The following is a 22,973-nucleotide window of genomic DNA, read 5'->3' on the forward strand; positions in this document are numbered from 1 at the left end:
ACCTAGAAATATAATTTAAAAAAAAACAAGAAAGCACATACTGGATACTAAATGAATGGTATGGATAACAAGTGCTATAAGGCCTGGGAATAGATAGTTGTCTGTGAGGCTTGGTGTGGGCAGGTTAGATGATTATGTGAAGGAGGTAATACTTAGACTGAACTTTGAAGGAAGGGAAGCACATTTAGAGAATTGAGAAGAGGAAGGGGCATTCCATGTGTGCTCAGAAATCAGCAATGACTAGGTAGAATAATAGATGGAATAGTGTTCTTGGAATCAGGAAGACCTGCATTCAAATCCTACCTCAAACACTTAATTGGCTATGTGACCCTGGGCAAGTCACTTCCTCTCTCTAAGTCTCAGTTTCCTCATCTATAAATTATGGAGAAGATAATAGCACCTGACAAGTGGAGATCAAATGGGATAATATAGGTGAAGTGCTCTGCAGACATTAAAGTGGTATATAAGTGCTAGTTATTGTTATTATTATCTACTATATCAAGTAGAAACTCCTCCATCTTATTTTTTAGGACTTACAGAATGAAGCTTCTCTTAACCTCCTTCATTTAATTTCTTAACTACTTTCTAAACTGAACCTTCTACTTCGGTCATGTCAAATTCCTCCCAATTGCAGAAACATACCATAGTCCCATCTGCTCTGGGCATTTTCCCTCTTTCATTTACCTAATTATTATCTTATCTTCAAGATCCAGATCCAGCCCCATCTCTTCCATTAAATATTTTCTGACTAACTCTAGCTCAAAATGATTTTCCTCTTTTCTGAAAGCCCATATTATAGCTTTACTATATAATTTAGTATTAATTACACACTGCTTTATATTGCTTATTCATTATTTCATGTGTTAACATGAATATGGACTTCTTGGCTCCTCAACTAGTTTGTTGGCTGACTTTGGACAGGAAGTAAGAAGTATTTGGGGGGCAATTTTTTTTTGAAAGAGCTAGCACATGCTGAGCCCTCAACAAGTAGGTGATCAATAAAATGTGCTATTTATTCACAGAGGCTATAAGTATGTTTTATCCAACATATGAAACCAAGGAGGGAAAGAAAGAAGGACAGATATAGAACAAACATGACCCATACCTTTCATTTTGTTTTTGTGGAGAAAACACCTGTAGAGAGGGACCCAGAGGATATTTGGAGGAACTTCAATAGTGTTGATGCTTTAGAAGAGTGTATATGAGAGTGTGAGTCAAGGTGCAATGTATGAAAGGGACAGAGAAAAAGTTTATGTAAAATTGTGTTGAGAGTAGGCATGGAATATGTATATGTGGATAAAGTGGTCACTTCCAGAATGCATAGTAGATATTCCTTGGAAGAATGCTAAAACTTCAATAGAAGAGGAGCAACTCCACCCAGGGAAGAAAGGAATCATTAAGTCAGGTATGTCGACATTAAATAATAGTCCACACTTCCATAAGTTAATGTAGCAATTAGATACAATGATTAAAATCACTGTCTAGAACAAGTCTTTCACACATCTTTGACTAATTACTCTCAATACTATGACTGAATCAGAAGCAGAAGCTATAAGGACTCTGAGAGCTTCTCCTAAGAGCTCTATATTTATTTTCTCATAACGTTAGCCAGGAAGGAAAAGCAATCTTTAAAAGGCCCTTTAACTTAGGAAATTCAGAGATCCAAAGATGAGCAGAGAAAGGCCTAGAAATATAGGCAGAGAAAGGCTGGGAGAATAGATATCTACCCATAGAAATTCTTTAATGCCAATTTGAAGAAGCAAACTTCTATAAATAAGTAAAGCACCTGTATATAGGGAATTTTATTCAGTTTGGTCACATATTAAAATGTGATGTAGGAGATTCACCTGTTCCAGAAAAAACTTGCCTACTTTCAGGAAACTGTAAATCTAATGAATGCCAGTTTCAGATCTGAAACGCCAATATCCTCACATCTATGGAAAACACCTTCTAACTCTTCAAAGCTCATCTAAGCACCTTATTCAAGACACATTATACAGCCAAACCCCAAGCAAATGAGAATCCTGGGATTCTTGAGAAATGACAGGTATAGTTCTTGAGGAAGTGAGGAGAAAAGAGGAGAAAAGGAGAAGGGTCTCTAACCCTGGGGGGTGGCTCCGGTTCATCACAATTGCAGGAACACTTAAAAATATTTTCATCTATTTCAGACCTGTTTTCACTGAATAAGAGTCTCAAGTCTTCATCAGAAAGAGGCACAGTTTTCAGATCCACCTGAAAGATATGGGAGGAATATCAAAGTGAGAGGGGAGGCAAGATGGTGGGGAGAAAGGGGAAGATATGGAAATGGGTGGGTGGAGAAGAGCTAAAATTACCTCTTTTAACAATGCCTGCTTGATTTCTTCAACATTTACAAAAGTGATGGCAGTGCAGAACTGGAAAATTTTCACTCCTGGAATGTATACAGCCTGGAAGACAAAGTATTAAACTGAGGAGATTTCTCAGCTCTTTCATGACACAAGAAAACCTTGAGAAGTCTTTATTTTTATTCTCCATCATAGATGAAACCTAAAGTTAAAGGCGAGAGTCTAAATAGATCTTTTCTTTTGAAGCATTCTTGATGTATTTGATGTGTTGATGATTCTAGAGCAAGGAGGTAAAAACCCAGCTTTGTATATTATTTAATAAAAATACCCCCCCAAATCACCAAATGTAAGAAAATAACTGCTGAAAATTGTCTCTACATGTCATTGAAAAAGTAAAAGGAATAGTTATTAAAAATAAATATATTCTCTTTTCAGTTTGTTATTGGTAGTTTCTAAGTCAAGTACCTGCTAGAGAGAGAGAGAGAGAGAGAGAGAGAGAGAGAGAGAGAGAGAGAGAGAGAGAGAGAGAGGGAGGGAGGGAGGGAGAAAAGAGAGAACAGGAAGAAGTTTAGAAAATGCAAATTCTCCAGTAGAGAGGTTCATAATTAGATGTATGTGAAGGGAATCCTTTCCTGGGATCACACATGGGATGTTGTCCTGCCTGCATCCCTGTGTTCCTGGAGCTACATCACTTACATAACCTAGTTATATCATATAGTGTAAATTACGTGACTGAGCCTGATCAGGACATGACTTTGAATTTGAACTGGATGTGAAAGGGGAGGTTAAATGTTTTGAACAAGGAATTGCTCGCTCTCTCTGTCCTGGGTGTCTGGCCAAGGGAGCTGCTACTGAAGGTCACATGGAGAGTACCCATGTGGGAGTTAGATTAGACTATTTTACTCTTATCTTTCTACCCATTTCTCATCTTTTACTTATCTATATGATTCTAATAAACTTTATTAAATTAAAAGGACCAGAATCCCAATTTTACTATTATAGTTGGCACCCCAGATGGGACTCACTAGATAGATAGAAGCTTTCTCCAGTACCTTAGCCACAGCAACTTTTGTTGCTAAGGTGTTCTTTTTTTTAAAACATTATTTTATTTGGTCATTTCCAAACATTATTCATTAGAAACAAAGATCACTCTATTTTTCCCCCCCGCTCCCCAATGACGATGCATGATCCCTCTGGGTATCACATGTGTCCTCGGTCCGAACTGTTTTCAATGTTGTTGGTATTTTCATTAAGGTGTTCATTTAGAGTCTCTCCTCAATCATATCCCCTCCACCTCTGTAGTCAAGCTGTTGCCTTTCCTTGGTGTTTTTACTCCCACCTTTTGTCCTCTTCTTGAGGGTAGTGTTTTTTTTCTCCTTGATCCCTGCGGATTCTCCAGGGACATTGCATTGCCACTAATGGAGAAGTCCATTACGTTCGATTGTACTAGAGTGTATCAGTCTCTGTGTGCAATGTTCCCCTGGTTCTGCTCCTTTCACTCTGCATCACTTCCTGGAGGTTGTTCCAGTCTCCATGGAATTCCTCCACTTTATTATTACTTTTAGCATAATAGTATTCCATCACCAACCATAATTTGTCCAGCCATTCCCCAATTGAAGGGCATCCCCTCATTTTCCAATTTTTGGCCACCACAAAGAGCGCAGCTATGAATACTCTTGTACAAGTCTTTTTCCTTATTATCTCTTTGGGGTACAAACCCAGAAGTGCTATGGCTGGGTCAAAGGGCAAACTGTCTTTTAGCACTCTTTGGACATAGTTCCAAATTGCCCTCCAGAATGGTTGGATCAATTCACAACTCCACCAGCAATGAATTAATGTCCCAACTTTGCCACATCCCCTCCACCATTCATTACTTTCCTTTGCTATATATTAGCCAATCTGCTAGATGTGAGGTGATACTTCAGAGTTGTTTTGATTTGCATCTCTCTGATTATCAGAGACTTAGAGCACTTTTTCATGTGCTTATTAATAGTTTTTATTTCTTTGGCTGAAAACTGCCTATTCATGTCCCTTGCCCATTTATCAATTGGAGAATGGCTTGATTTTTTGTACAATTGATTTAGCTCTTTATAAATTTGAGTAATTAGACCTTTGTCAGCGGTTTTTGTTATGAAAATTGTTTCCCAATTTGTTGCTTCCTTTCTAATTTTGGTTACATTGGTTTTGTTTGTACAAAACCTTTTTAATTTGATGTAATCAAAATTGTTTATTTTACATTTTGTGACTCTTTCTATGTCTTGCCTGGTTTTAAAGTCTTTACCTTCCCATAGGTCTGACATGTATACTATTCTGTGTTCACCTAGTTTACTTATAGTTTCCTTCATTATGTTCAAGTCATTCACTCATTCTGAGTTTATCTTGGTGTAGGGTGTGAGGTGTTGATCCAAAACTAATCTCTCCCACACTGTCTCCAGTTTTCCCAGCAGTTTTTGTCAAATAGTGGATTTTTGTCCCAAAAGCTGGGGTCTTTGAGTTTGTCATAGACTGTCTTGCTGAGGTCACTGACCCCAAGTCTATTCCACTGATCCTCCTTTCTGTCTCTTAGCTAGTACCAAATTGTTTTGATGACCACTGTTTCATAATATAGTTTGAGATCTGGGACTGCAAGGTCACCTTCCTATTTTTTTTTCATTATTTCTCTGGATATCCTTGATCCTTTGTTCTTGCAAATAAACTTTGTTATGGTTTTTTTCTAATTCAGTAAACATTTTTTTTTGGAAGTTCAATGGATATGGCACTAAATAGATAGATAAGTTTGGGTAGGATGGTCATTTTTATTATATTGGCTCATCCTACCCATGAGCAGTTAATGTTTTTCCATTTGCTCAAGTCTAGTTTTAGTTGTGTGGCGAGTGTTTTGTAGTTGTGTTCATGTAGTTCCTGTGTTTTTCTTGGGAGATAGATTCCTAAGTATTTTATTTTATCTAAGGTGATTTTGAATGGGATTTCTCTTCTAATTCTTGCTGCTGAGCTGTTTTGGAAATATATAGAAATGCTGATGACTTATGCGGGTTTATTTTATATCCTGCAACTTTGCTAAAGTTGTTGATTATTTCCACTAGCTTTTTGGTTGATTCTCTAGGATTCTTTAAGTAGACCATCATATCATCTGCAAAGAGTGAAAACTTGGTCTCCTCCTTGCCTATTTTAATGCCTTCAATTTCTTTTTCTTCTCTAATTGCTACTGCTAGTGTTTCTAGTACAATGTCAAAAAATAGAGGTGATAATGGGCATCCTTGTTTCACTCCTGATCTTATTAGGAATGCTTCTAGTTTATCCCCATTGTAGATGATGTTAGCTGATGGTTTTAGATATATATACACTGTTTATTATTTTTAGGAAAGACCCTTCTATTCCTATGCTTTCTAGTGTTTTTAATAGGAATGGGTGTTATATTTTAACAAAGGCTTTTTTGCGTCTATTGACGTAATCATGTGATTTTTATTGGTTTACCGTTTGTTGATATGGTCAATTATGTGGATGGTTTTCCTAATATTGAACCAGCTCTGCATTTCTGGTGTAAATCCTACTTAATCATAGTGAATGACCCTTCTGATCACTTGCTGGAGTCTTTTTGTTAGTATCCTATTTAAGATTTTTGCATCTATGTTCATTAGGGAGATTGGTCTATAGTTTTCTTTCTCAGTTTTTGACCTGCCTGGCTTTGGAATCAGTACCATGTTTGTGTCATAAAAGGAATTTGGTAAAACTCCCTCTTTGCTTATTATGTCAAATAGTTTGTATAGTATTGGGATTAGCTGTTCTTTGAATGTTTGATAGAATTCACTTGTGAATCCATCTGGCCCTGGGGATTTTTTCTTAGGGAGTTCTTTGATGGCCTGTTGGATTTCTTTTTCTGATATGAGATTATTTAAGAATTCCATTTCTTCTTCTGTTAGTCTAGGCAATTTGTATTTTTGTAAGTATTCATCCATATCATCTAGACTGGCATATTTATTGCCATATAATTAGGAAAGGAAGTTTTTAATGATTGCCTTAATTTCCTCTTCATTGGAGGTAAGGTCCCCCTTTTCATCTATGATACTGTTAATTTGCTTTTCTTCTCTCCTTTTTTAAAATTATATTGACCAGTACTTTGTCTATTTTGTTTTTTCAAAGTACCAGCTTCTTGTCTTATTTATTAGTTCAATAGTTCTATCACTTTCAATTTTATTAATTTCTCCCTTAATTTTTAGGATTTCTAATTTGGTTTTCTTCTGGGGGTTTTTAATTTGTTCTCTTTCAAGTTTTTTGATTTGCATGTCAAATTCATTGATCTCTGCCCTCCCTAATTTGTTAATATATGCACTCAGGGATATGAATTTTCCTCTGAGTACTGCTTTGGCTGCATCCCATGAGGTTGGAAAGGATGTGTTGCCATTGTAATTTTCTTCAATGAAATTATTGTTTGTATGATTTGTTCTCTAACTAACCGATTTTGGAGCATAATATTATTTAATTTCCAATTGATTTTTTATTTTGCTCTCCATGTACCTTTACTGATCATTATTTTTATTGCCTTATGATCTGAAAAGGTTGCATTAATTATTTCTGCTTTTCTGCATTTGTATGCCATGTTTTTATGACCTAGTGTATGGTCAATCTTTGTGAATGTGCCATGTGCTGCTGAAAAGAAGGTGTATTCCTTTTTGTCCCTATTTATTTTTCTCCATATATCTATTAACTTCTAATCTTTCTAGGATTTCATTCACCTCTTTTACCTCTTTATTTTTTTATTTGATTTGTCTATATTTGATAGTGGTTGGTTCAGATCTCTCACTAGTATAGTTTTATTATCTATTTCCTCCTTCAATTCTCCTAGTTTCTCCATTAGAAATTTGGGTGCTATACCATTTGGTGCATACATGCCGATTAGTGATATTTCCTCATTGTCTATACTCCCTTTTATCAGGATATATTTACCTTCCCTATCCATTTTAATCAGGTGTGTTGCTTTGGCTTCGTCAGATATCATGATTGCTACTCCTGCCTTCTTTCTGTCCATTGAGGCCCAATAGGTCTTACTCCAACCTTTGATTCTGACCTTGTGAGTATCTACCTGCCTCATGTGTGTTTCTTGAAGAGAACATATGGTAGGGTTTTGGATTCTAGTCCACTCTGCTATTCATCTATGTTTTATGGGTGAGTTCATTCTATTCATGTTCAAACTTATGATTGTCACTTGTGGATTCCCTGACATTTTGATATCCTCCCCTAATTCTGACCTTTCTTCTTTTGCTATAACCTTTTAAACCAGTGGTTTACTTTAAATCCGTCTCCCTAGTCCCCTCTCTTGTTATGATTCCCTTTCTGTCCCCCCTTTTAGTTCCCTCTCCCCCCTCTCCTTCCCTCCCTCCTTTTTGTATTCCCTACCCCCAAAACCCCTTAGTTTTCCCTTCTCCCTTACCCTGTTGGATAAGATAGAATTCAAGGTCCCAATGGATCTAGATGCTCTTCCCTCTCAGAGTTGATTTCACTGAGAGTAAGGTTTAAGTAATACCAATTAGCACTCTTTTCCTCTCCTTCTTATAAGAGAATTCTTCCCCTCCCCTTCCCATGTGTATCTTTGTGTGACAAAGATTATTCTATTTAATTTATTTCTATTTCTTCAAGTATATCTTAGTACCATCATTGACCCCCTCCCTTTTTCTTGTTTTTTCCTCCATATCATGTTAATGCCCGATCTTTCCCTATGAGTGATTCTTTTGATTACTGTATTAATGCATACAATTTTTGAAAGTTACAGATAACATCTCCCCCATATGTTAGTATATATAATTTGATCTAATTATAGCCCTTATAGAAGAGAGTTTAAATAAAAGAAAAAAAAACACTTTTCTCCTTTTACTTTTCTTTCATATTTACCTTTTCATGTTTCTCTTGCTCTTTGTGTTTGGATGTCAAACTTTCCACTGAGTTCTGGTCTTTTCTTTGCAAATACTTGGAAATCTTCTATTTTGTTGAATGCCCATACTTTCCCCTGGAAGTATATAGTCAGTTTTGATGGGTAGCTGATTCTTGGTTGAAGACCCAATTTTCTTGCCTTTCTGAATATCGTGTTCCAGGCTTTGCGGTCTCTTAGCGTGTTCACTGCTAGGTCTTGTGTAATCCTTATTGGTTCTCCTCTGTATCTAAAGTTTCCTTTCTTAGCTTCTTTTAAGATTTTCTCCTTAGTTTGGAAGCTCTTGAATTTGGTGATTACATTCCTGGGGGTTGTCTTTTGGGGATTTAGTATAGAGGATGTTCTATGAACCCTTTCTATTTCTAACCCCCCCCCCCCACCACCACCACCATGCTTGAGAAAATCAGGGAAATTTTCTTTGATGATTTCTTGTAGTATGGCATCGAGATTTTTGTTTATCTCTGGTTTTTCAGGTAGACCAATGATTCTCAAGTTGTCTCTCCTTCTTCTGTTTTCCTGGTCTGTCACCTTGTCAGTGAGATATTTTGTGTTTTCTTCTAATTCATTAATTTTTTGACTTTGCTTTATTATTTCTTGCTGTTTTGCAAGATCATTGTCTTCCAGTTGCTTAATTCTGATCTTTAAGGACTGATTTTGTTTTACAGTTTGGTCTGCCCTTCTGTTTGAGGCTACCAACTCATTCTTCAATTGGGAGTTCTTGTCTGTCAGGCTGTTGACCTCTTTCTGAATTTTTCCCCATTTTTCTTGCCAGAAGGTTTCCATCTTTTGGATAAGCTCCATTTTGAGTTCTTCCAGAGCTTGTGGATAATTTCCATTGGGGGGGGGCATGTTTTGATTTTGTTTGAATTTCATCCTCTTTTTCCTCTGTAGCCTGGGTTTTCCCTCCATAAAAGTTTTCAATAGTCACTTTTTCTCCTTTCTTCTTAGAGGGGTGATCTTGGGCAGTGTGAGCCATCCCTTTGGTGGTTTTCCCTTTCCTTTTTAGTCAGAGGTCTGGGTGATATGGGCGGGTTTTTTGTGGATTTAAGTGGTGGTGCTTTTGCCTCAGACTGGTTCTTCCCAGCCTCCTCAGTTTGTTAGTGCACCTGCCCCCGTGCTCTGTGGTCTCATCTCTCTGGTGCGCAGGAGTCTCCTGTAATACCATTCTGAGGGGCAGTTCCCTGGTAGCCTTTTGCCTCAGGCAATTTCTACAGTTTCTAGAGTCTCCACAGTGTTCATGGTTTGCAAGGGCCCCCACCGTCTGCGTGCTCTCCAGTGCACAGGGATCTCCAGTGAAACCGCTCTGAGGGGTAGTTCCCTGGCAGTCCTCATTAGATCCCAAGGACTCTGGTGTGTCCTCCCAGACAGAGACATTCCTCACTCACTTGCTGTCTCCTGTGAGTGTGCTCGCCCCTACTCTGGTTCCATATGTGAGGTGGGGGAGGATAGCTCAGTTCACATTTTTGTGCAAGCTTTTTCTCCTTCTTATAGTGTGGAAATGTTCACACTCCACGTAACTTCATTTCTGTGGCCTACTAGAGAGTCCTTCCGTTCTTCCAAGAACAGTAGTCGGCCAGCAACCACTACATAAAAGGTAAATCTAAAGGAATGTGATTTTAAGGAGGAGAATAGAAGCCGGAGAGAGGGTGGACAAACTGAGAGACACACACAGATCAAATGCTGGGAGGAAAAGCACAGTCAGATTCCTGTTATCTTCCTTTGTAGGGTACACAGTGAAGGAAGATAAAAATAGCTAGAATATGTGGAATTAGTTGTGAGGTTAGCAATCAGTAGAAGATAAAGCACTGCTGACAGAATTGGGAGATAATACTCCAAGTGCAGATTGCACTGGCTTGCAGCCAGGTGAGAAGGGAAGAAAAGAATAAAGAAAGAAGATCTTTAGAGAATACAATGGAGCTCCATAGAGGGAGTAATTCCTTGGCATGCAGCCAAGTTCCAAGTGAGAGAGAAAAGAAAGGTAAGAGGCAGGATTTGGCTGTTCCTCTCTATTTATTAAGGTAATGAGGTAAGAGGTACATAATGCATATGCAACAGCACACAGTGGATTGCCATTGGTTCAAATGTAAATTACGATAAGTTCCAGGTGTAGATTACTCTAACCACATGAAGACAAAGAAGCCTGGATTCGTGCCAGAATGTTAAGAATGCTGAGACCAAAGGTCAAGACCTTTACTGCCATGTGCAGGTCTGACCATGCATTTCTTAATACAATTCCATAGATCAAACATCTACCTTATACATACACATGTGTGGACTGTTACACCAAGGATGATTTTTATGCTCTTTTGAGGTAGTCTATTTCGTTCGGTGCCAGGGGAGAGGAAGCAATTTGCATCTAGATTGCAGCCATGTTTACCCAGAAGTGCTAAGGTGTTCTTAAAGGAGATTGTCCCTCACTTTGGCCTACCAGCATGCATTGATTCAGATAGAGGAAGCATTTTACAGACTCTATTTTATCTCAGGTTTATTCTTGTTTGGGGATTACTCCTCAATTTCATACTCAGTACCATCCCCAGAGCTCAGGATAAGTTAAGTGCATGAATGGAGAACTTAAAAACATGATTGTAAAATGGATTTGAGTCAAGAACACATGTGATACCCAGTGGAATCATGCGCTGGCTATGGGAGAGATGGTGTGGAGGGAGTAAAAGAAAATGATTTTTGTTTCCAATGAATAATGTTTGGAAATGACCAAATAAAATAATGTTTAAAAAAAAACATGATTGCTAAATTGTGCACTGAGACTCACTTGAAATGGTCTGAGGTTCTAACCCTATTTTATCTTCGCAGTAGGCACAGGGAAGATCTACACATCCCACCATTGAGATGCTTTTTGGACATCCCCCCATACAGGTGAAGCCTTTTCCCCTTGAATACACATCATTACTAGTTGGGACGCTTCTTTTGTTTCTTATATACAGGATCTGCAGGTCAAATTGGGAGAACTCCATGAATCTAGAGCTGCAGTACAGGCTAGACCTCTAGACTTCTCACTCCATGACCTACACCTAGGAGACAAGGTTCATAAAGAACTTCCAGAGCACAGGAGGAAGTCAGACTGCCTGGGAAGGTCTATTTCAAGTACTGTTAACCACTCCAACAACTATCAAAATTAGAGAAAAGGAGGGGCAGCTGGGTAGCTCAGTGGATTGAGAGCCAAACCTAGAGATGGGAGGTCCTAGGTTCAAATCTGGCCTCAGACACTTCCCAAATGTTTGACCCTGGGCAAGCCACTTGACCCCCATTGCCTAGCCCTTACCACTCTTCTGCCTTGGAGCCAATACATAGTATTGACTCCAAGATGGAAGATAAGGGTTTAAAAAAATTAGAGAAAATGACTCTTGGATTCATTTCTCACATGTAAAACAGGTACCCTCTATTTATACTGAATGACTATCCTGTCACATATATTGTATTTGCTGGTTTTTTTTAATTGGTTTTGCTCTTAAGTTTACATAGTAATCTAATCTAAGATGTTCTATTCCACAATGTTATCTTCAGTTAGTATTTTTTTATTAGCTAGAAGTTCTGTTACATTGTCCTTATTTGTACCCTCTTATGACTGGACTAGGGATAATGCCATTATGAAAGTCCATAGACAAGTTGGACAAATTCTTTTCTGTGGCAAAGCCATTGGTCCCTATGGATGAGGGTCTGTCATCAGATCCATCAGAGCTCTGTTTTGTCATGGGCATTCCAGTCCACAGAAATGAGATGTTACCACAGCTTGCACCGCAAGAAGGTCAGATGTTACCTAAATAGCCTTTTGCTCCTTTTGCTTTTGTTAACTGTCACATAGATAATGGTGGATGGACTCCATAAAATTGTTACAACCTATATCACTGTGGGATTGATAAGGATCTATGCCAAGACAAAGGAATTGTTTTGGGGTTCAAGGAAGTAGCTGTTTGGCAAATTCAGACATTGGACTTTCTTGTGCCAAGTTTCTACAAGTATCTACAAGCATTTCATTTTGGCTTCCCTCTCCCTGATGGAAACCAGGAAATCGTACTTCCCTTTTACCTCAGACTTTTGTCCCCTTTCTCTTTGGGGAGACATGTATGGCAATTTTCTATAGTCCTGGCTGCCAATGGGTAAGTGTAATATTGCTGCAATCATCCTGCATGCTTGTAGGATATAAGCTACCTCAATTGGGCCTTGCTGGGGAGACCTGACATGTTAATCTAGAGAACTCAAGTGAGGAGATTTAACATACTGGTCTCCCAAAGAATCAAAGTGGTGAATGTGTGAAGGGAATCCTCTCCTAGAATCACACATAGGATGTTGTCTTGCCTGCATCACTGTGTTCCTGGAGCTATGTTAGACTGGTTACCTAGGTATGTCACCTAGCATGGGTTATATGATTCTGAACCTGCCTGGGCATGACTGTGAATTTGAACTGGAAGTGAAAGGGGAGGTTAAAAGTTTCAAACAAGGAAGTGCTTGCTTTCTCTGACCTGGATGCCTGGCCAAGAGAGCTACTGCTGGAGGTCACACTGGGAGCACCCACATGGGAGCTAGATTAGGCTAATTTACTCTTATCTTTCTACCTATTTCTCATCTTTTACCTATCTAACTGATTCTAATAAACTTTATTAAATTATGAGGACCAGAGTCCTAATTTCATTATTATAGATGTACTTCACATTAATAATATTAGAGTCATAAGGCTTAAATTAGTTCTCACTATATGACCTAAGGTATTGGCAAAGCAAAATTTTATGTTTTAAGATCCTTTTTTCAAGAAGATTTTAGAGATAGTATCAATGCCCTGGACTGGGAAAATCAGATCTGGCAGAGAAACTTCTCTAACAGTCAGCATAATTTCAAATGTACTAAGAAGGGGAAGATGACAGCAATAGATTTCCCCAGAAATCAGACAGCTGCATCATGAGACTCTGGGTCCTTTAATACAATAGACTGAACAGTGGGGGGTGGGTTACCCATATTGTTCATTTCTTCTTGTGTGCCATTATTTTATTTGTTTGTAAGTCTTGCTTACCAGAAGGGGAGTAGCCTCTAATAGCTTTCTGTCAGTATCAATCAATAATTGTTAATATCATGTTAAGAAACACCCAAGCATCACAGTCAAATGCTACATTAACTATCTAGTATTTTAGGTCATTTTATACCCTGGTGAATAATCCTGAAATGTATAAATGTCATATACATAATGATTCGTTGAGGTGATCATGTCTCCCAAAGAATCAAAGGAGAGAATAAGATTTATTTCTGATATATTGAATTATTTCTATTTCTGGGTTTTGATCTGAGGTTCAAGTTTGTCCTTCAAACCTCTTTATTAATTTCTTTTTTTTCTATCAAATTCAAGGAATATTTCTTTTATCTCCCATCCTATATTATCTCCCATTGAAGGAGGCTTGAAAAGTAAAGTTATGAGTTCCATTTGCCCAGGAAGTAAAAACCATCTTAAGCCACATGTATTTGTGAGCAACAGGAAAAAGTCCTTGAATATCACATTGAAAAGTACTGAACAAAGTCACTCTTAACCTGATTTCTTCTTTTAGATATTAGAACCTAGGATTAGGCATGTGGTTTTCCATCATCAACCAAGGAATTGGATAGGAACTATGAGAATAATGGACTATATCCTTTTTAGCTCTTTACCAATTGGAGATTTCTTGGGCTTTCTAGGGGAAGTGTTGAATAAGACCTTCCAAAATTTTATTTTGTGAATTTCTTTGACTTTGATCACCAAGAAAGATCACTGACCAATTAATTTATTGATTATTGTTAGACTGACAATTGACTTTTTGCCTGGAAAAAAATTTCAGCATATTCCTAATTTTATTATGAACCATTAAAATTCCTTCTTCTTTTGTTTCCTCCTCTTTTTTCCTCCTTTCTTCACCTCCCTTCCATTCCTCTTTCTATTTTTCTTCCCTTCTTTCCTTTCTTTTTCTTACTTTTCTCTTACTCTCTCATTCACTTCTTTTTAAATTTCTCTATTTCTCAATTAATTTTAAACAATTGCATTAATTTAGGGAATATCTTGCCTCCTTTTTTACTTTTGTGGACTTTTACTGTTTTTCTTTTCATTTGTTATAATATTAGATAGGTTTCTAGAAAGAGCAAGTCCCACAAAAGAGAGGAGAGAAAATTAGAGGGAAAATGATTGATTTGGCTTCTTACCTCTCGATAGTCAGCAAAACTTCTATAAATGTTTGTGTTAGGAATCTGTCCCAGGACAAGAACTGTGGCCCTAAAATGAAAGACATGTCTTTAGGGAGCAGTTGGGTTTTTTTTTTGACACTAGAGACATTTGTCACCCAGAGTAAGGTTTGAAAATTTCTCCCTCTTCCCCCTATTTGTGTTAAATATGAAAACAATTTTACCTCTTTTAAAACAGTAATGTTAGTTACTTTTTATTTTAGAGGTTGCAAAATGAAATGATGGTCATTAAAATTTTGTGCTTTAATGGCTGCAAAGTCATTAAGGCATAATTCAAAAAGTATACATTTTGAAGTTTACATTGAATGGAAAACACTTCAAATTGAGAGGCAATCTCATATTAAAGATGTCTCTTTAAAAAAATTAAAAAAATTTTCCAGGGTTACATGATTCATGTTCTCTCCTTTCCCTCTTCCTCCCACCTCCCAGAAATTACAAGCAATTCCACTGGGTATACATGTGTTATCATTCAAAAACTATTTCCATATTTTTATAATAATCTTTTAAAACCAAAAACCCAAATCATATACCCACATAAACAAGTGATAAATTATATATTTTTCTTCTGGATTTCTACTCCCACAGTTCTTTCTCTAGATGTGGGCAGCATTCTTTCTCACAAGTCCCTCAGGATTGTCCTGGATCATTGCATTGCTATTAGTAGCAAAGTCAATTACAATTGATCATCCCACAGTGTTTCAGTTACTATGTACAAGGTTCTAGTTCTGTTCATTTCACTCCACATCAGTTCATGTAAGTCTTTCCAGTTTTTACAGAAATCAAGAAGTTCATCATTCTATAGCACAATAGTATTCCATCACCATGATATGTCATAATTTGTTCAGCCATTCCCCAATCAAGGAACAAAGCCTTATTTTCCAACTTTTTGCCACCACAAAAAGCACAGCTATAAATATTTTTGTATAAACAGGTCCACCCCCATTTTTATTCAGATAAGTCAAGTAATTTTTATTTTTATTTGCTGATGTTCCTTTCACATGGTACAATAGTAGCCAGTTTTTTCAAAATATATTATTATTATTTATGTCTGGTTAGCAGCCCCAAGGGTTTTTATTAACAAGAATCAACAATGGTTGCTAATTCTATAAATTAGGAAATGTACTTAAAACTTGAAGCTCTCTTCTTTTAAAGAGAATTTCAAAGTATCAATCTCTTTGCTATGTAGTAGGTGATATTTACATAGTACTTCAAAATTTGCAAAGCCCTTTATTTACCTATTATCTCCTTGGATTTTCACTGACAACTCTGGGATATAAGTGTTATTAAGTAATTTGCTCAGGGACACAGACATACAGAATTTAAACATAAGTCTTCTAAACTCCCAAGTTCAGCATACATTCTACTAGCTATCTTTAATGCAATAAATTTCTTAGTTTTTAGTACAGAAGAAGAAAGGGATTAAAGATCCAGTCAAGGTCTTTATAAAACGTTACTACTATAATTCACAATCAAACTTTCCAAGATTGCTATTCTGAGCTTTCCCCTTGGCTTATAGAATTTGCCTTATAGATTCTCCTTTTCCACTGTACTTTAGTCCCAGAAAAATGCCAACAAGTGATGAGAAGACACTATCCAATGATAGGACACATTCCCCTCCCCTTGCCATGTCCCTGATTCTGCAATCCACCATTAATCTATAGTCTCTCTTCTGGTTACCTTTTTCTCTCCACTTGCCTCAAAATTTCCTTCTTGGGTCCATGGCCTTCTACTTTCCTAGGTGCTGAATGCCCTTGGGAGTTACAACCCTGCCCCTTCCTCAGGTAGGATGAATAGCCTGTTCAAGCACCAAGTCTTTCAGAAAAAAACTTGCCCAGAGTCCCTATAGAACATCTCTTCTTATAGAACATCTCTTCACACAGAGAAACATTCATCAATTGAGGGAAATGGGGATTTCTATTTATGACATCTATGACCAAATTTGATTTTTCTGCCCTCCAAACCTCAACCTTGATTCTTCAGCCAACCAGAAAGGGTTCCATGGTCAAAACTGTGGTCTGAGAGGAGTGAACCTAGCAGAAAACCAGTTTAGCTAGCTCTGTATCAGAGCTCAGTACTGTCTCCTGACCAAGGGATAGAGAAAGATCATATAAGGAAAAATTATTAAGGGCCAGGGAATCAATAATAAGAGCAATGAGAAAGGTAAGCAAGTGTGGGGACTAACATGGGTTAGTTAGCTTCTTTGGATAGGCTATAACCTCTGAATTACTCAGCAAATGAGGAAACAGGGGAGGTTTTGGCATGCTAGGCTTAGGAAATATATCCTGTTGTTCTTGCCCTCAGGATGTGCCAGTTACCAAACTGTCAGGCACCTTCTCTTACAAGGATATTAATAAAGGGCTTTTCTACTTCACAATTGAGCAAGTACTTTTATTTTAGGTAAGGCTGTGTTTCTTATATCAATGGAGTTCTCTCTAATTAGCAGTGATCCCTCATTTCCCTTTCGTTTTACTTAGGTCATCTTCCCTTCACTGGTATCTGAATTTGATCCAGGCACATCACACATTCTCCTCTATCCTCCTGCTTTCCCACCCCTCTTTTCATTCTCTCACATTTTATAATGTTGTACAAAAACATTGATTCACTTGTAGACAAGGTGTTGCCAGTTCCTGTCCATAATGATGCTTTTCATTATTAGCTCTGATGTCTGACTTCATGGCTGTCTCTTTAGGTATATTTAGCAAGAAGTCCTTTATTGGTTTTCTATTGTCATTCTGCTGCTGTTGGTGACCTTGGCTGCTGCATTTATTGATTCCTTTGCTATTTCTACTATCTGGAGTGTTTGAAAAGCAAATAATTTCCTTTGGTTTGGTTTTCTTCCTAAGAATGTTTCAAATATTTCTTAATTATTGAATATCCATCTTTTTTTCATTAATAGTTAAGCTCATATTTGAAGGGCAGGCCCCCTTAGGCTGTATCCTGAGCTCCATTGCTTTTCAGATCAGATTTCATCTCCTCCTGTGTTTTCCCTATGTGTAGAATAGTCTTTTATTATTTGAATTTCATGTATTCATGGTATGTATTCATGGTTTTGCATATAATTCCCTTTCTCCATTCTTCAGTGTTTAATGCTCATGTTTGATGATATTTATTACACACAGAACAATAAAAACCAAAAATAACATGTATTTTAAAAGAAATAATCAAACTCCCTGAAAACCATGGTTAAACAAACAAGCAAAAAAAATATGAATGCCATATTTCAAAAAATCACAAAAGAAATCTTTCCAAAAATATTAAAACCAGAGGGCAAGATGAAAATAGAGATAATTCACTGGTTATCTCCTAAAAGAAACCAAAAATTGAAATCATCCAGGAATATTATAATCAAAATAAAGAGTTCTAATTCAAGGAAAAAATATTGCAATCTGCCAGAAAGAAAGCATTCATGTGTCAAAAAATCCAGAATTCCACTATCTTCAAAGATCAGAGGAAGAGTAAAGAAAAAGAAACATAGTGCCAAGTGTAAACCTTAAAATTTCTTAGATTTGTGAATGTTGGAAATTTCACCATTGGAATGTGAACCCCATTGGCAAGGGAGGTTCCTCCTCCTCTCTTCTTAAGATTACTTTAGGACAGAAACCTTTTGCTGAACAATGGAAAGGGCTGCAGCATAGATCAAAATTTATTCCAATCTCCACCCTACTCAGGGTAACAGGATTTAGGAAGGGCTGTAGCAAAGGATCAAGATTTAATTATTTGAGAATATGACCTTCAACAGACATGTGCAAAGCCACAGACCTCTAGGCGGTCCTGGGTTAAGCTAGAGCCACCATTGGCACAGGGAAGACATGGACAGTGATTGGTAGATGTGAGAACTGAGGGGAGGGAACTTGGATGGTTTCCTTAAAGATAGAGGAGGTCTGAGGACTGGGGGTTGGTTGGAGAGGTTTTGCTCTGAAAGGTTGTGCTTTGAGGAGCTTGCTCTGAAGGAAGCTGGAGGTGGAGGCCCCTGAGACTGTTTCTCCATTTTGGTCACATGAGTGATAGGGACTGATCTCTTTCCTTTGCCTCAGCTATCTAAGGGCTTGGGCCTTTTGGCCCAGCCTAAACAGAGGGGGTATTTAAGCCCTATCCCCTTCTCTCTCTCTCTCTCTCTCTCTCTCTCTCTCTCTCTCTCTCTCTAATACCTTTCTTCCTCCTGTTTGTAATTAAACTCCATAAAAGGTTGACTGCTGACTTGAGTTTTCATTAAGGAATTACATAGCTGAATTCCTTGGCGACCTTAAATTAATATATATATATGTATATATATATATATATACATATATATATATATCAGTCTTTTAAAGTGATTTCCTTGTCACACAAGGGAAGAAGAGTTGTTCTCTTGGTTTGGAGAGGAGGAAGAAGAGGGAGGGGAAAAAGAACATAGTAAAGAAGAAATTAGAAAGAAGGGGAAAGAACTGAGTAAATCTCATTACAGTGTTACAGAAGAAAAATATATAAACATAATATAAAGAGTAGAGCATCCACATTTTTAAAGAAAATTTCAATGAGTTACAGATGTAAATAGGTATCAAAATGATAAAAGTTGGGGACTTTAATTTCCCGCTCTTAGAACTAGATAAATCTAACCCAAAAAAATAAATAAGAAGTCAAAGAAATAAATAGAATCTTAGATAAATTAAATATGAAAGCTATCCAAAGAGATCTGAATGAGAACAGCAGTCTGTGGCAATTTTACAATAGCTGATCGAATATTAGGGCATGAAAATATTGTTAAATATAGAAAAGCAAAAATATTAAATACATCCCTTTCAGATCATAATGGAATAGAAATTATATATAGTAATAGACTATGGGGGAAATTAATTGGAGACTAAATAACTTAATCTTAACGAATGAGTTGGTTAAAGGATAAATTATTGGAACCATAAGTAATTTCAGTAAAGAGAATGATAATAATGAGGCAAAATACCAAAACTTACATGATACAGCAAAAGCAATAGAGAAAAATGTATATCTCTAAATGTTTATATTAATAAAATGGAGAAAGTTCAACAAATTGGGAGTGCAACTAAAAATACTAGAAAAAGAACAAATTAAATATCCCCAACACATCAAATGGAAATCTTAAAAATTAAAAGTAGGATCAATAAAACTGAATGTAAGAAAATAACTGAATTAATAAATAAATCTAAGAGTTGGTTTTATGAAAAAATCAACAAAATTTATAATCTATTGGCTAATCTATTTTTAAAAAGGGATGAGAAAATCAAATCACTAGCATTAAAGATGAAAAGGGATTGTCAGAGCAAGAAATAGAACACCTAAATAAACCTCTTCTAGAAAAAGAAATTGAACAAGCTATAAATGAATTTCCTAAGGGGGAAAAAAGCATCAGAAGCAGACGGATTTACAAGTGAATTCTATCAAACATTTAAGGATCAACTAATTCAAATATTAGATAAATTATTTGAAATAACAAGTAAAGAAGGAGTTTTACCAAACTCCTTTTACTAAACAATTGTGGTGCTGATACCTAAACCAGGAAGAGAAAGAACAGAGAAAGAAAATTATAGACCAGTCTAATTAATGAATATGGATGCAAAAATCCTAAAACTTATTCCTATTGAAAAAAATTGGAAAGCATAAGTATAAATGATTTTTTTCTTAAAATGATACAAGGCATCTACCTAAAACCATCAACATAATTTGAAATGGGAAAAAGCTAGAAACCTTCCCAATACATTTAAGAGTGAAACAAGAATGCTCATTATCACCAATATTATTTATAAAAGTAATAAAAATGCTAGAAATAGCAAAAAAAGCAGAAAAGGAAATGGAAGGAATCAGAATAAGTAAATTAGTAATAAAACTATCTCTGTTTTCAGATGAAATGAGGGTATATGTGGAAAATCCTAGAGATTCAAATAAAAAAGTTAGCTGAAGCTATCAATAATTTTAGCAAAGTAGCAATATATAAAATAAAACTAAGTAAATCATCAGCATTTCTATATATTACTGACCCAACCCTGTAAAAAGAAATAGAGATACTACATTTAAAATAATCATAGATACTTGTGGCATTTATATACACATAAATATATGCATATATCTATACACACACACACACACACTAAATTGGAATATAGTTTAGGAGTGTGCTTAAGTAGTTCCTGCAAAATGTTTTAATTGCTCTCTAAAGTTAACAGGTGTTATAATAAAAGAAATTAACTGCTGCTAAATAAAGACTTTAGAACATTCCAAAAAATAAAATAAAATCATTACAGATAGAATAAAATACCTGTATGAATACTTGTCAAAACAAACTCAAGAACAATATGAATATAATTTTAAAATACTTTTTATACAACTAAAGTCAGATCTAAATAACTGGAGAAATATTCATTGTCCATGGGTGGGCAGAGCTAATAACAATAAATGGCAGTCCTGCTTAAATTAACCTAATTATTCAAGGTCATCCCAACTAAATTACCAAAAAAAATTTATTGAATTAGAAAAAAATCATTTGTAAGAATAAAAGATCAAGAATATAAAAGAAAATAAAAAGAATATATGGAAGGCAGCTAGGTGGCTCCATGGATAGAGAGTCAGGCCTGGAGACAGATGGTCTTGGATTTAAATCTAGCCTCAGACATTTCTTAGCTGTGTGATCCTCGCCCATACCACTCTTCTTGATACTTAATATCAATTCTAAGACAGAAGGTAACAGTTAAGAAAAAAAAAATCCTACATAGGAAATGGAGTTGTAGGTTTGCAGCTAAGATAGCAGAGTAAGGGATACTCCACTCACCCAAATCCTACACACACACAAAAGAAAATAAAAATCACCTTAAAACAAAGAAAAGCAGGAGGGTCACATCTCACTGGGTTGAAAAGGTACAATAGTCCAGTGGGTGTGGCATTTGGGGGAACTGACTGAGTGCAGACCAGTTCCATATACACCGATATGGCCTGGTCAGTGAGATAGCACAGAGGGGAATAGCCCAAACCACTGCAATGTGGCCTGAGGCAACAAACTGGCAGATTAAAAATCAGCCCTGCCCATGAGACAACAGGTGAACTGGCAGAAGGGAGTGCCAGGAGCAATAAAAAACCATGCTGTTTGAAACAGTCACACGTGGAAACTGGGGACTACAAAGCAGCCCCAGGAAGGATGGAAACATCCAGAAACCTGCCCCTAAGTGACTTTCCTTATTAACATCCCCTTATTATTGGAATTGCTATGATTATTATTCTTACTTAGCCCCAGGTAAAATAGATGAGAACAACATGCTTGCAGGGTTAATACAGATGTCTCACTCTGTCCCCCCAGAATATTATTACCAGGAGATCTCACAAAATTAAACCTAAGCATTCTTATATACCCACTTAAATAGGACCCTCTTTTCTAGGCATCAAAACTTCTGGCAAATCTGTGCTCAGAATTCCTCAACCTAAATCTGGGTCATACTGATTCTACCCTGCGACCCTGCACTTAGCAACATTGTTTTTGTTTACTATCTCCTTAGGCTTTGCATTTGTTGTTAGGTTCTATGAAAAGATGTATGTTGAAAAATGATTGTGTGCCAGAAAAGCATGTACTCACTGAAACTATAAAATAAAAAAACAAATGTGTAATGGCAGAATGCTGAGTGATGCCTAAGCACAGGTCTGATACTCAGTTGTCTCTCATCTCTTATTTGCCTGATTGTTCCACCTAGTAAGAATGACCCTACACTTTGGGAGATTATGGGCTTGGCTCTCAAAAAGGATGAGCAGAATCTAAGTGAACAAAATAACTTCAAGCTCTCCCCCTTGCCCCATCCCCAAGTAAGCCAGCCAGGCCATTCTCTCAAAGTGTACACTGTGGGACCTAAAGAGAGCTGGGCCTACCCCAAGCACCAGAGAAGGCTACACTACAAGCTTGAAATAGTGCTCCCTCTTCCCAAGAAACAGCAGAACCTCAATGGATAGACAAGATATCAACACAAGTTAAAAATAATAACTAGAAAAATGAACAAAAGACAAAAAAAACCCTAACCCTACAAAGTAACTTTAGTGACAGAGATCAAAATACAAACTAAGAAGGAAACATGAAGTCCAAAAGAAAGTGAGAAAGGGTATTAGGTACCAAAAGAACTCCTGGAATAACTTGAAAAGGGGTTATGAGAATTTATAGAAAGAATCAATATGTATGGGGAAAATACACTGAAGAAAAAAACACCCTAAAAATACAACAGGACAGGTAGAAATTGAGGCAAAGAAAACAAATCCTTAAAGATTTGGATTGGCCAAATGGAAAAGGAAACATAAAAGTTCAAGGACAAAAGTAACTTCCTAAAAATTAGAATTGGGCAAATGGTAGCTAATGACCCCATAAGATGTTAGGAAACAATAAGATAAAATAAAAAGAATGTAAAAATACCTCACAGGAAATGCAACTGACCTGGAAAACAGATCCAGGAGAGATAATCCAAGAAGAGTTGGAATACCTGAAAGCCACAAAAAAAAAAAAAAAAACCAGCCCAGCCACAATATTTCAAGAA

At 36.7% G+C, this 22,973-nt stretch overlaps 1 protein-coding gene across 8 annotated transcripts in view; it reads right to left on the reverse strand.

The window, feature by feature from the left end:
- SLC26A8 (solute carrier family 26 member 8) overlaps positions 1 to 22,973 on the reverse strand; it is a 227,765-nt gene that overhangs the window by 66,992 nt on the left and 137,800 nt on the right. For all 8 annotated transcript variants that reach the window (XM_056818124.1, XM_056818123.1, XM_007483767.3 and 5 more), the window contains 3 exons: positions 14,422 to 14,491; positions 2,334 to 2,426; positions 2,104 to 2,232 (listed from right to left, as the gene is read on the reverse strand). In XM_056818124.1, coding sequence (XP_056674102.1) covers positions 2,104 to 2,232; positions 2,334 to 2,426; positions 14,422 to 14,491 — 292 coding nt within the window. The remainder of the gene's footprint in view (positions 1 to 2,103; positions 2,233 to 2,333; positions 2,427 to 14,421; positions 14,492 to 22,973) is intronic.

Source organism: Monodelphis domestica, chromosome 2 (genome assembly GCF_027887165.1).
Source record: "Monodelphis domestica isolate mMonDom1 chromosome 2, mMonDom1.pri, whole genome shotgun sequence".
Classification (NCBI taxonomy): domain Eukaryota; kingdom Metazoa; phylum Chordata; class Mammalia; order Didelphimorphia; family Didelphidae; genus Monodelphis; species Monodelphis domestica.